The sequence below is a fragment of the Diadema antillarum genome, unplaced genomic scaffold (genome assembly GCF_040938485.1).
Source record: "Diadema antillarum isolate AM-2024a unplaced genomic scaffold, OU_Dant_1.0 seq00000100_RagTag, whole genome shotgun sequence".
NCBI lineage: Eukaryota > Metazoa > Echinodermata > Echinoidea > Diadematoida > Diadematidae > Diadema > Diadema antillarum.
Genome location: NW_027271188.1, coordinates 1,327,253 through 1,340,331, shown reverse-complemented (window position 1 = coordinate 1,340,331; position 13,079 = coordinate 1,327,253). Strand labels below are relative to the sequence as shown.

The 13,079-nt window shown below is 41.0% G+C and overlaps 2 protein-coding genes across 2 annotated transcripts in view; one reads left to right on the top strand and one right to left on the bottom strand.

Annotated features, from left to right (window-relative positions):
* LOC139726835 (uncharacterized) overlaps nucleotides 1-4,621 on the bottom strand; it is a 40,715-nt gene extending 36,094 nt beyond the window's left edge. The window contains exon 1 of the mRNA XM_071637830.1: nucleotides 4,501-4,621. The gene's annotated coding sequence lies outside the window, so the exon portion shown is untranslated. The remainder of the gene's footprint in view (nucleotides 1-4,500) is intronic.
* Nucleotides 4,622-6,465: 1,844 nt separating this feature from the next.
* LOC139726839 (echinoderm microtubule-associated protein-like 6) overlaps nucleotides 6,466-13,079 on the top strand; it is a 41,910-nt gene continuing 35,296 nt past the window's right edge. Inside the window, exon 1 of the mRNA XM_071637832.1 lies at nucleotides 6,466-6,725. Within this exon, the coding sequence (XP_071493933.1) occupies nucleotides 6,529-6,725 (197 nt within the window). The 5' untranslated portion in view covers nucleotides 6,466-6,528. The remainder of the gene's footprint in view (nucleotides 6,726-13,079) is intronic.

Below are 13,079 nucleotides of genomic sequence, written 5' to 3'. Positions count from 1 at the left end.
CCTTCTTCGTTGTGCCCGGCTTTGCATCGTACGTGTTTCTCAAAAATATTGAGTCGCTCCTCCTCATAAGGACCTACTCGTGAATATTCATGAGCTGGCGGAGTCACAATGCTTTTAGCCTTCTGACAAGGCCTGCACGGCTGGGTTCGCTTCTTTTTTACTCACCCAATTTAAGCAACGCAATACATGTATACAGTGAGAGGGTTTGCCAACAGTAATAAGGCCTTGCCATAAAGCTACACTGGATTGACGGCCAGCACATGCGCACAAATTTCAAATCCATTGACTGTATAAGATGTCATTCTCCCAAGTTCCTCTCGACCGAGTCGCATTAACTCATCAATTCGAACAGAAAGGGACTATTGGCAGAACCAAAAGTTGAACGCAGTCTGTTGTCAACATTACAACTTCAACTGTAAGTCTTCATATTACAGAATTTTTTCGATTTCATATTGCTTTTTAGGCACTATACTGCGTCTGTCATGATCCTGTTTGCTACAATGCGCAGCTCCAACGCTGCATGTTGGGGCTGGTCACAGTTAGGTGCTAGTATACCTTTGCACCACCTCGTCAAATGATCTCCAAACAATCACGAACTCACCATAGTTATTCAGTAACCTAAAATACTTGCATCTGAGTCCCCTAAGTCTAATAGAAGTTAAGTTTTAACACTTTTAAAAATGTCAAGTGTCGGAAAATCATTAGAAAATCTCGATCACTTGAAATGCTGCTCTGTACACATGCAATCAGCACAGTACAAATACATACAGCGCATGCAATAAGGGTCAATCACTTTGGTCTGAAAGTAGCGATCACAGCAGCATTTTCTATGGTGTCTTTGAAAAGCTAAAATTGTTTTTTCCTTTTCCTTGGCCAAGTCTTGCGATAGCAATTGTAGCTTCTATACAAAGCAGTTGAGAGCATGCAGGAGTGTGTGCTACCACATATCATCTTTCTCTTCACTATATTTTCTTCTTTCATTTTCAGGTATTCCTAACTTTCCTTTTCCTTCCCATCAATCATTTCTTTGTGGGTTTTGTCTTGTCTTGCTTTCTCAATTTCCTACTTAATTGTACTTTCTGAAGTTGTTCTTTAATCAATTCATTCATGGGTCATGGTTTTTCCCTCTAACTACCTTTCCTTTGTAGATCCTCTCCAATATCTTTTTCTCATGTGTCGTTCTAATGTATGCTTTTCTCTATTTCCTTTTCAACATGTATTATTCTTTCTTTCCTTCCTATTCACCTTTGCTTTCATCCAGTTTTGATTCATCTGTCATTCTATTATTCTACATAGTAATTTTTGTTTTTGTTTTCAATCTTTTTATTCATTTGCTTTCCTCTTTTCTTTTTAAACATCCATCTCTCCCTTGCTTTCCTTTATAATGCAAATTTCTCTCCTTTCTTTCCTTCTCCATTATCATTAGTTTTTATTGTAAGTGTACTCTCTATTGTGTAAACCTTGTTTGATTTTTTTTTTTCCTGGTGTAACTTTTAAATATCTTTTCTTTCAATTCCTTTCCCGGGAAGAGTTCCTTTTATACCCCCCCCCCCCCCCGATAAATTGAAAAAAAAAATAAGAAGAAAATATATTTTGTTACAAGACACATTTATATAGGTAGGAATAGTGGCAAAATTAATAAAATCCTACAAAAATGTAATAATAGTGATAATTTACTCACCAACTTCATTTCACGTACGTGGGACTAACATTACGTATGCTGCTACAGTGCTAGCGATTAATCCTAACTTTTGTGCGCACTTTACAGCCAATTCGTTGTCGTGATCAAGTTAAAGCGATAATGCCACGTCATTTCCTGAATTAAGCTCCTGGTGGACAGTAGTTTAAAAAAGAAAGATAAATTCTGATGTTAAACCAGATCGAGTCGTATTGCTAGCGAAATGCGATGGGTGGACACCGTTCCACTGTACTGTGCCTCGCGCCTACTGCTGCATACTGTGTGCGCGTGCATGCACGCCTTGTGCACGTACCTACATCGCTCGTTTGAAGGTACTGTAATTAGCTCACCCTTCACATGCCACAAATATTAGACAACTCGGCCGTGACCATGTACAACTTGACAGTCAGGATGTAAAAATGTTATTTCGATGGTTACGTTTACATTAGAACTAACAATTAGGGTTAGTGTTAGGGTAACGTTGATCGCAGAGTCCTAAGGTGACGCGGACCCGAAGTCCTAGGGTTAGGGTTAGGGTTAGTGTTAGGGTAACGTTGACCTCGGTGTCCTAGGGTGATGCGGACCCGAAGTCCTAGGGTTAGGGTCAGGGTTAGTGTTAGGGTAACATTGACCTCGGTGTCCTCCGGTGACGCCGACCCCGGTGTCCTAGGGTGACGCGGACCCCGGTGTCCTAGGGTGACGCGGACCCCGGTGTCCTAGGGCGACGCGGACCCCGGTGTCCTAGGGTGACGCGGACCCCGGTGTCCTAGGGTGACGCAGACCCCGGTGTCCTAGGGTGATGCGGACCATGTATAGTTTGCGCAGTGTGATATTAAAATTTTTTTTGCTGGTGGTAAACTAAATAAAGGTTAAGAAAGTCTTCCCATAAAAGGCATAGCCTTTATTTAGTTTAATGTTGGTGAAAGGGAATACTAATTTGTTGGATTAGGGCTAGGGTATAGCGATTTAGATGCTGCTGTCTCGTCAGACATCTTGTACCAGACTGAAATTGACTGAGGACATGCGTGCGTACAGTACACACGTGTACTTTTAGACCAGACTACGTAAATGTCAAGTAGCGCCATCTACGACGAGCATAGTACAGTTTTGATGCATTGTTTATTTGCCACGAATCACCTCCGCCTCGCAACTCATCATGCAGCACGATCGTGAACGCACTGGGCTCAGATACTCATGATAGTGAGTTCGAGTCCCAGACCCGGCACTTAATTTCAACATAATGTTTTCTCTTTCTTATTATGTCATGTTTATCTTTTACAGGTTCATGCAGGAAGTCAACTGGAGATGGCAATCGTCAAACGGAGAGAAGGAGAAAGGGGAAAGAGAGGGAAGAGGGAGAGGGAAGAGGGAGAGGGAAGAAAGAGAACAGAATAAGGGAGACATGAGAGAGGAGAGAAAACATTTTTTCAACGTTTTTTTTTTTCTTTTAGTAATGACCCCCCAAAAATTCCACGCCCCATTTTTACTCAACCCCCATCAAAATGTCGCCCTCTTTTAGACAGTTAGGTAGAGCTCAAAATACGCAATCTTATTGGGGGGGGGGGTACAAAAGGAACTCTTTCCCCTTTCCCTCCTTTTCCTAGCCTTTCCCTTTATATTCTTTCACCCTTGTCTATAACCACAGATTTTTCAAAATCTTCTTTCATTAACACAGGACACACACACACACACACAAACACAAACAACATGAGCAACAACCCTAAGCACACACGCACAGACACACACACACACACAAGCACACACACAACATGAACAACTCCAAACCTCAATTGCCACCGCGACTCGGTACAAGCTGAGAGAAAGGCGGGAAAAAGTATTATCTACTTAAAGATACCATCGAAGAACTAGCTCTGCTCTGATACATGTAGCTACATTTAGATCAATCACGGTGCTCGCTGCTGTGCTGCCATGAACGTGTTTTGTATACCGTGCTGTGTGCAACGCAGTTATCGTAGAGCGAACTAGCTGCGATCGACATATTCCAACAAGTGTACATATGTCAAAATTCATTTCTATTAGGCTCGAGTCTCGCTCAGATGCAAATATTTGTGGCTGTTGGATATTTAGAGTGAGTTTGTGCGTGTCTTGAGATCAATTGATGAAGAGGTGCGAAAGTACACTAGCGCCCATCAAAATGTAACATTAAATTTATAATGCTCACACGAGAGTCACAGAATATTCCTTTGGGCGCAGCGCCTTCTGATGGACACTCCTGAATCTCCATCGGACTTCACTCGTCTTCAGAGCGAGCCCAGCCATGATTACGACTTTTGACTGCAAGTGCAAGTCGTGCAACGCCAACACTGTTAACCAGTGTTAACCGTCTAAGCTAACGTTATTCATGTTCACACAGTCACAGTCTAACTTCAGCTGAACTTAGAATTTATAGATCTACTTCTAACTTTGATGATAAATTTGAAAAGCATAGAATCCTTGCATGAGTCATTCAATTCAAAATGGGGCTCCCCTCGACCTCTGCCCCATCCGCAACATAGGTCTAGCTTGTTACTGATACTGACACGTATATAATAAAATTACTCTGCTCTGACAACAGTACATTTGGTATTCGCAACAGCTACAGTGCAGTACCTAGTCACCGCGCTCACTGTGTACTCTGGTTAGAATATAGTAGATAGTGTATTAGGGGCCAGTGTACGCTGCCCTTCCGTACACTGCAATTATACCACGGGCAAGCAGCATGCTAGCATCCCGCATTGTCCCTAAAATCGTTACAACAGACAATACTCTGACGACTACAAATGGTTTGCATATGGTCAAATATAACATGAGAAATGACTTACCTAAAATACAGGTAACAGAGACAGAATTAACACATACGAGACACAATTTCGTTCATTTTGGAAGGCAAAGTTCGCTGCATAACACTGCTGACTGATCGCCCATCGGAGGTCGATTTCCTCTGGGAATCCTTGATAGCTGATTGGTCAATCAACAGGTCGACGAGGTCATTTTCTGTCTACGAGAGATTTGGTCTTCATTCAATGCTTACGTTACGTACACTTGCAGAGAAAGCAGTCTGACCAGTGTAAAAAATGGGATAAAAGCGGCCTTACAGTTATGCTTAATTGTCATGAAATTATGTCACATCGTGTCACTAATTGTGGTGCCTTATCAGCTGAAAAGCAAAAAAAAAAAAAAAAAGCAAAAAAAAAAAGCAAAAAAGTGCTCACAATTTTTTTTTTCACTTTGGTACGAATTGTGGTGCCTATATCATCGGCTGACAACCCCCCCCCCAAAAAAAAAACCACACACACATACACACACACACCCACACACACACACACACACACACACACAAAGAAAAATGAATTGTGGTGCCCAATCGTCCTTTCATTTTTGGCTACAAATGATATTGTACAACATGGTCCTCAAAATCTAATGAACTGCTGGCGCTCAATTGGCAAAAGAAAACCAAAACCCCCACAAAAACAGGGGCCCGTTGCATAAAACTTACCATTGAATTTCAATGGTAACTACCGTCAAAATTAGGTGTCACAGCCAATCAGCATCAAGGATTATAAAATTTACTGCTAATTTGAAGACTTACCGCTAGAAAGGAGCGGTAAGTCCAGCGGTAACCTGGGTTTTATGCAACAGGGCCCAGGTCTTCACAACTTTTTATTATCGTCGACAAATCAGCTGACAAGCTAACAAACAAACCAAAAAAAAAAAAGAAAAACCCACAGTAAACAATACGCCTAGAGATTTCCTTTCTGTAGCAATTATGCTAGAACATATACTAAAACACAACAGACAAATTATGCTTAGCAAAATACTACATGTTGAAGCATCTAAAATTATGCCAGAAAGCATAATTATGCCAACTCTGGCAACATAGAGAGAAAGAGAATTAATACCAAGACACATACAACACCCTCAAACACAAAGTGCAGAATATAAAAATCCAGTACAAACAGTAGCACTCTTGAGATAATTAGAAAGTTGAACTGGTGGTCAGCAAAGACAGCGATTCCGATCGAGGGGGGGGGAAGTGGGAGGGTACCCTGGGATCTTTTTTTTTAATTATTTTTTTTAGTCAATAAAAGTTCTAATGCTTCTCTTCCTGACATTTCAAGCAATATGAATGATTTCATATGGTAATGCTTCAACCAAGGAGGTCACTGGTGTGAGATCAAGGATGTGTCTCCCACCTCCCTGGTGAAACGAAACCTCCTACCTTGCCTCTGCCTCAGCCAGGGAGGACTGGTGTCACACCTCTATGCCTCAGCGTAACTCCTCTCTTCAACATAGCCGAGTAATAGACGAAATTCCCTGAAAGGAGACTATCATATCCTGAGCGTTGGACTTGTGTGTGCGATGAATGTGTAAGACGTCTATGTGTGTAGAGCGCGCACCTCTCGATGACTATGATCGTTGATGAGAGCGCGTCGAGGTGGAAACGTGTACGGCGGCGAAGCGCAAGTGGCAGTGCATGCACTCGCCTTGCGAGAGATGCGCGCGAGGCGAGAGGGAGCTGAGGCATAGCATTAGAATTTTATAGAAAGAAAGCAAGATGCCGTGTATAGCGTGTACTACTGTGCCTGTGCAGTATGCGTACAATTGTAGCGGGCCGCGGGATTCCAGTGATCGTGCGTGCCGTGTGAACGTGTGTGTGTGTAGTGTGTGTGGGTGCAAGATCGAGCACGAGCTCTTCCAGGTTTACATGTTGTGCATGTGCCAGGGTTGGAGTTTTGGGCACCTTCGAAGAAGTCAGATCGTTTGGACTGTAGCCTACTTAGTACTTGGCTATCTGAGAATAAATTGGCAGGATCAGGAGTGTGATTTGTGCTAGCAGGCTCCCAAAAAAGATGGCGGGGAAGACCGCCCCGAACTCTTCACTCAGACTGGAATGGGTATACGGGTACAGAGGCCACCAATGTCGGAACAACCTGTTCTACACTGCCTCGAAAGAAGTGGTTTATTTTGTTGCTGGAGTGGGAGTGGTTTACAACTCGAAGGATCACAGCCAAAAATTCTTCCTTGCACATGATAATGACATCCTTAGGCAAGTTGATTCCAACAGGTTTCTCAGACCTCCCTTGTTTTTAAATATTAATGTCAGTAGACTGTTGAGTATGACAAGCTTCACTGTTTTCATTTTCAGGCAGATGAAAGCCAGCAATATTTTTGTGCATCAAGACATTTGATTTGTTGGCTTTTGATTGAGTGTAACTTCTTGTTAAAAATAATTCCAAAGCATATAAAACTAAAGTAGACATTAAGTTACAATGTAAGTATGATCTGTGATCATACCTGGGTATCTCATCTAATATTAATTTTGACAATCCAGGAGTTTAGGAGTAGAAAGCAGTTTGACCCCAAAATGATTTGCTTTCAAATGACATAATAACAACAGCATTCTTTACAATACATGTTTCACTTTCAGCTTCTCAATGGCATCGTCACGTCATTACAGTTCAATTTGAGCTGTCAAAAATTAATTTACACTCGTTGCAGGCGTAAGTATTACCTTTACCTTTTAAGTTTTGTAATACCGGAGATACTGGAAGATTGCTGTGTAGCAGCAGTCGAGCTTCCACTAGTTCCAGGTCTATCCCCATCTATCATCAGCCCACTTGATATTGGTGGGTGGTTTTTTGTCCAATTCAAAACTAACAAAGGAAGGCAGGGCAGACAGGCTGTTAATACAATTGTAATTAAATTTACTGCTCATCACACATCAGAGTTGACTATTGGGAAAAGTAGGGCGTAGGGGGACAGGAATTGTTGGTCTTCCCAGTGCCGATCAAGCCTATTACCTAGTAGTCTTAAGAGCATCGCTAGATTGAGCTTCCACCACTTCTTCCGGCAGGGAATTCCAGTCCTCTATCACTCGATGTGTGAATGTAAATTTTATCCCTCCTTACATTTGTTCTGCATCTCAGCTTAGAAAGTTTATACCTGTGGCCCTGTGTAGTTGTGTCTGCCAGTACAAAGAAGTCATCAGGGTTTATTCTGTCAGTGTCATACTCATGTATGATCTTGTACACCTGTATCATATCTCCTCTTTGCCTTCTGTACGCAAGGGATGGTAGGTTGAGGAGTTTATAAAGCCTTTCTGTACATTAAGGCAGGTGTCTATGAATCATTAAGAGAGGGGATCATCCTGGTTGCTCTCTTCTGCACTCTCTCCACTGCCTTGATGTCTGAAGTGTAACGGGGAGACCAGACTGCATTACTGTACTCGAGTATTGCTGGATGCGCTCAATAATACTGTATTAATTACTATACCCCAACTCACTCGTAGAACACTTAACATCATTGGCATGCATGCAATCGCCTAGTATAGATTCTACATGCACTCCTCCCTGATAAAGTTAGGGATCCACCACCGTGACATTGCCAGGGTATGGTGGCTTTAAACAGCCGAGAACCCCAGATCAATGGTGGCTGTTTTGCCCTTCTGGCTGGTTGTGTTGGTGATACGTTCGCCAGTTTCACATACAGGTGGCAGTAAAAAAAAAGTGATCCATGAAGAGCAAAACGGCCACCATTGTCCTTGGTTCTGGCCATTTAAAGCCACCATACCCTGGCGATGCCATGTCGGTGGCTTGCAAACTACATTAAGGAGTGCATGTACAAATGTAGCGGTACATTGTATACCAGGCAGGAATGCGCGCATGCCAATGATGCTGAGCGATCGACGATCGAGTCTCAGTAATACAGTAATTTCGAGTGCATCCAGCAATATTTATGGCTGTAAATTCATTTTCGATTGCTCAAATTGAACTGTTATAACAGTGATGAGAAAGTACTTTTGATTTTAGTGATTAATTAATGCAAAAAACTTTTGTCGTGTGAAATGTAATGTTAACACAACAGTAAATAAATGCTAATGATTGTAGGCCTCCATGTACAAGGTATTAGATTATATTTTTCACAGTGTATTAAAACCCAGGGTATGATGTTACACTGGGTTATGGAGTGCAGAATCATTTATGGAAAAAGTTGAATTTCATTGACATTGAGGAGAAGCTTTAATGCTTATGAATACCAAATGTTCTGATGAAACTTGGTGTGAAAAGTGTCAATTTGATGTTACAACTGTGCATGGCACATAAAGCTGTGGATTGCCTCGATGGCAATCAACTTCTGTCTAAACCTGTTCAGAAGACCTATTGTAGAGTACACATACATTTGTAGATCTCTGAGGTTACAGTAGATCTCAAAGTTGCGATGGTAAGTTTACAGTGGTTTTTTAATGTTGCTACATTTTGCTTTCATTTTGATGAGGGACATGCCTTGACTGATCTGTAACACTTCAAAAAAAAAAAGAAAAAAAAAAACTACAACAGTGGGAATGATGGCTCACTAGCTAAACTTAGAACTACAGACTGAATGTAATGATATCAGGATGAAAACATACTGGTATTTTGTATGTAACACTGCGTGAAAGTGGGCACACAGAACATGAATTTTGTAATACACTATATGCATACTTGGTTACTGGATATTCTATTTTGACTGTCAACTGTTCGCTTTATACTTTTAGCTGTAGGAATTAGACATGGCTGTTTTCTATCAATTACTCGTCATAATGCAGTGCCAGCTTTAAAAAAAAAGAAAAAGAAAAAATATATATTTGTTTGCATACAGTATATACAAAAAGAAACTTTGCGTTAGCAAACATTATCGTTTCATTAACGCAAGCGGTTTCACCTGAATCGTTATTAACGCAAAGTAATGATCAGGAAAATTATCGTTTGTAGTAACGATGAGTAACGATCCCAAGCGCAGATTAACGATGTTTTGTTGACATTAACGATAGGTAACGCAAGAACTCACGCGAGATTTTGGTTTCCGTTAACCAGACCTGGTGAAAGGACGACGTAGCCCCTGCCGAGTGTAGCGATCTATGCCTTATATACTTAGCGGAGTCTTTTCGCGAATCGAATCACGATTTCGCGAATGGTATATGCGACCGGGGTCACCAAAAACGCACGCCGGGCCACCAAAAAAAAAAAAAGCCGGATGTTTGCCTTCAGTTTTGGAAATGAACAGCAGTAACAATCGGCTCCATAAGATGCTAGAATAAATGTCAGATGTTTGCTCTTAATTTTGGAAAAGAATAACGGTAATATTCAATGTGGATAAAGTGTCTTGCTGAAGGGCAAATATCGGGCACACCGCTCCAGCTCTCGGCTCCAGAGTAGACAACACACATGTACACTATACATTGTACATGTGTACGCGTGGTGTAACTGTAAGTCGATTTTTTTTCGACCTACGCACATTTCGAAACTCGCCTAAGTCGATGTGTTTTGCTCAGTCCCGAGAAGATCGACTTATGCGAGTTTAACTGTATATCTCATTTCAGGGTGACCAGATTTTGAAAACGAAAATACAGGACACTCCATGTGAGGGAGCAGAGCGAATGAGCAGGGGGAGGGTGTGGGACGGGATGTCTCCCCTCACATGGTAAGAACTTTATAAAGATGGGGCAGGGAATAATTTTCCAACTCAAATTTGATTAGCAATTTCAGCTGATGAACAATATTTCAAATAGTAAGCTGTACACTTCTATGGAACAAAACTGCTCAACACAAAAGTTAGTTTGTGTATCAGTGGTGTGAAAATGCATAGCAAATTGCGATGCGATACCAGGAAAATTCTTCCTTGTGGGGTACTAGAACTTGCATTTTAATGTACTCTTCAAGTACAATTTACTGCTTCATACAGAACGTAGATGTGCAAACTTGAGTGGTACTGTTAGTATTACTTAGGCACACGATATACTATATCAAAAGTGTTAGCGCTGAGTATTTCAAGTACTGCAATATACAGTAGGTGTTGGAAAAAAAACATTCCACACTTATGTACTTTTTTAACTTGAGCTGAGACATCAGGTTGGTGAGTTCCCATTCCACAATCGTATGCGGCCAGCAGCCAGCTAGCCAGCCAACCAGCGTGCACTGGCTGGAGCAGCAGTCCGCTGCCTCCTGATGATAGCACACTATCCTGGGTACCCTGTATATCTTGTTGTAAATACTTCTTCACAATACAAGTACTACTAGGGTATGTGAGGCAGAGAATATGCACGCTCTTCGATCGCGACATGCACACAGGCTGTATGCACATGTTCGCGTTTACAATTGTACATGTTGTGGGTAGGATCAGGGCGTGCTTGCTGCAGCGGATGTCCTAAAGTGTAATGTACCGAGACTCCGTCATCGTGATGCCATTATTCCTAATCAATCAGAAGTTACCCAATCAATTGTGACTTTGCTGGTTGATTTTAAATCATCTTATAAGAAATAAACAATGAGAAAGGAGTGAAAAACATTGTAGAAAAATAAAGTTAAAAATATATATCCATATATTTTTGACACAATATTCTGAAATATGGGACAGGCAGGTGTCCCGGGAAGGATTGGCTGGGACGCCAGGACAAAGGAGCAAAATATGAGATGATCCTGGGAAATATGGGACATCTGGGCCCCATTTCATAAAAGATGTTAGGATGCCAACTCTTGCTGGAATGGCAACTTCCAATAGCAACAACCAATCAGGAAGCTGGATTCTTGTCGTTACTATGGCGATTGCCATTCTAGCAAGAGTTGCTATCATATCAACTTTTTATGAAATGGGGCCCAGGTCACCCTGATACATTTGTACTGTATGTACACAATATACTGTATGGCAAGTCTCTTGTGTTAATATCGTACAAGTGGAAATTTGCAAGTGATTAATTTTTCCAGGACATTTTGATAGGAAAAAGTTTGTGTGTTTATTTGTGTTTGCCAACTGTTGTTTTCATTTTGATGCTGCATGCTGCATGATATGATCAATACTGATGTATTGTGAAGCATACAAATGTAGACCTTTATTAAAGAACAACAACATGGATCTCTCTTGTAAAGCAATGTTTCACTGTGACTTTATAAATACAGTTGTACATCCGTGCAAGAGGGAAAGTTCGTAAATTGTGTGCTACAATGTGACTTCAGACTGACTGTAATATCTGGATGAAAACATACATTTTGTAGTATGGGATGTACAGTAGCACTGACTGAAAGTGGACATAGAACATAAATTTATCTATTATACATGTATATGCATGCTTGATTACCAGATATTCTATTTTAACTGTCAGCTGTTTGCCTCATGACTGCAGAAATTAGACATGGCCGTTTATATTACTCTTGATGATGAAGTGCTAGCTCAAATGAAAAATTATATCATAATGTAGTTGATTACTGTACAATATACATGTACATGTGCACTTGTTCATTGTACATGCCAATGTAGATGTTGAATACACAGTATGCCATGTCTCTTGTGTGTACATTGTACAAGTGGAAATTTGCGAGTGTTTAATCTTTCCAGGTCATTTTGGTAGGAAAAAGTTTGTGTGTTTATTTATGTTTGCTTAACTGTTCTCTTCTTTTTCATGTTGCATGTTGCTTATGATCAATACTGGTGAAAAGTGAAGCATAGACCTACAATTTGTAAAGAAAAACAGATCTCTCTTGTAATGCGAAGTTAAACTGTAACTTACAGACTTCGTAAGTTGCAAGAGGGTAGTTAGTAAATTGTATACTACAGTGTGACTTGTAAAGCCACACTTTTACAACCGCATGTACTACATGTATGTGCTCTGTTATGAAAGTGCATCTTCAGGGCTCGACATCAGTGGTGGCCCGATGGCCCGGGGGCACCAGGGCCATTAAAAGTTGATACTGGGCCACCAAATTCAAAAAGGCTGTCATTTGGTGGCCTGATCAGAAAATTCAAAAATGAATTTCTATATTTTCTTTTATTTGTGGCCTCTATATTCTTTTTCAGGCCACTAAATTTCAAATTCAAAGACTCTAGTGGCCCAAATGGACCACTAGAGAAAAAAGTTGGCATCAAACTCTATCTTGTGTACATTGATGATTTTTTTCTTTACCAGGCAAATGTGATGGCCATATACATAAATTTTGTACATTTGTAGCACCTTGCAGTGGTAACATGAACACCTGGCTTACAGTCTGTAGCTGTCTCTTTGCCCCAATCTGTGTATACATTGTATGATGTATAGGCTGTGTCATGTGAAATTCCATTAGATGAAGGTGTGAAAGGTTTTTACAATTTTTTTTTTTTCATACCCTGTGTCCATTGATAGAACACATCCAGTTTTCATCTCACCTGAGCCCCCAGCTCCAATAGCTACGTGTACAGTTTAGCTTCAGATTTTACCCAGACTTGGCAAGAATAACTCACATGGGTGAGGAATAGAAAGTTGTGTAGATGTTGCCGGTGTGTCCCACGGGAAAAACTGTGTAAATGTCAAACATCATCCTCAGAATCCAGAAGAAGCACAGCCAACCAAGTCTACTGTACAAATGTACATGTATGTGCGTAGAAACTCAGAAGT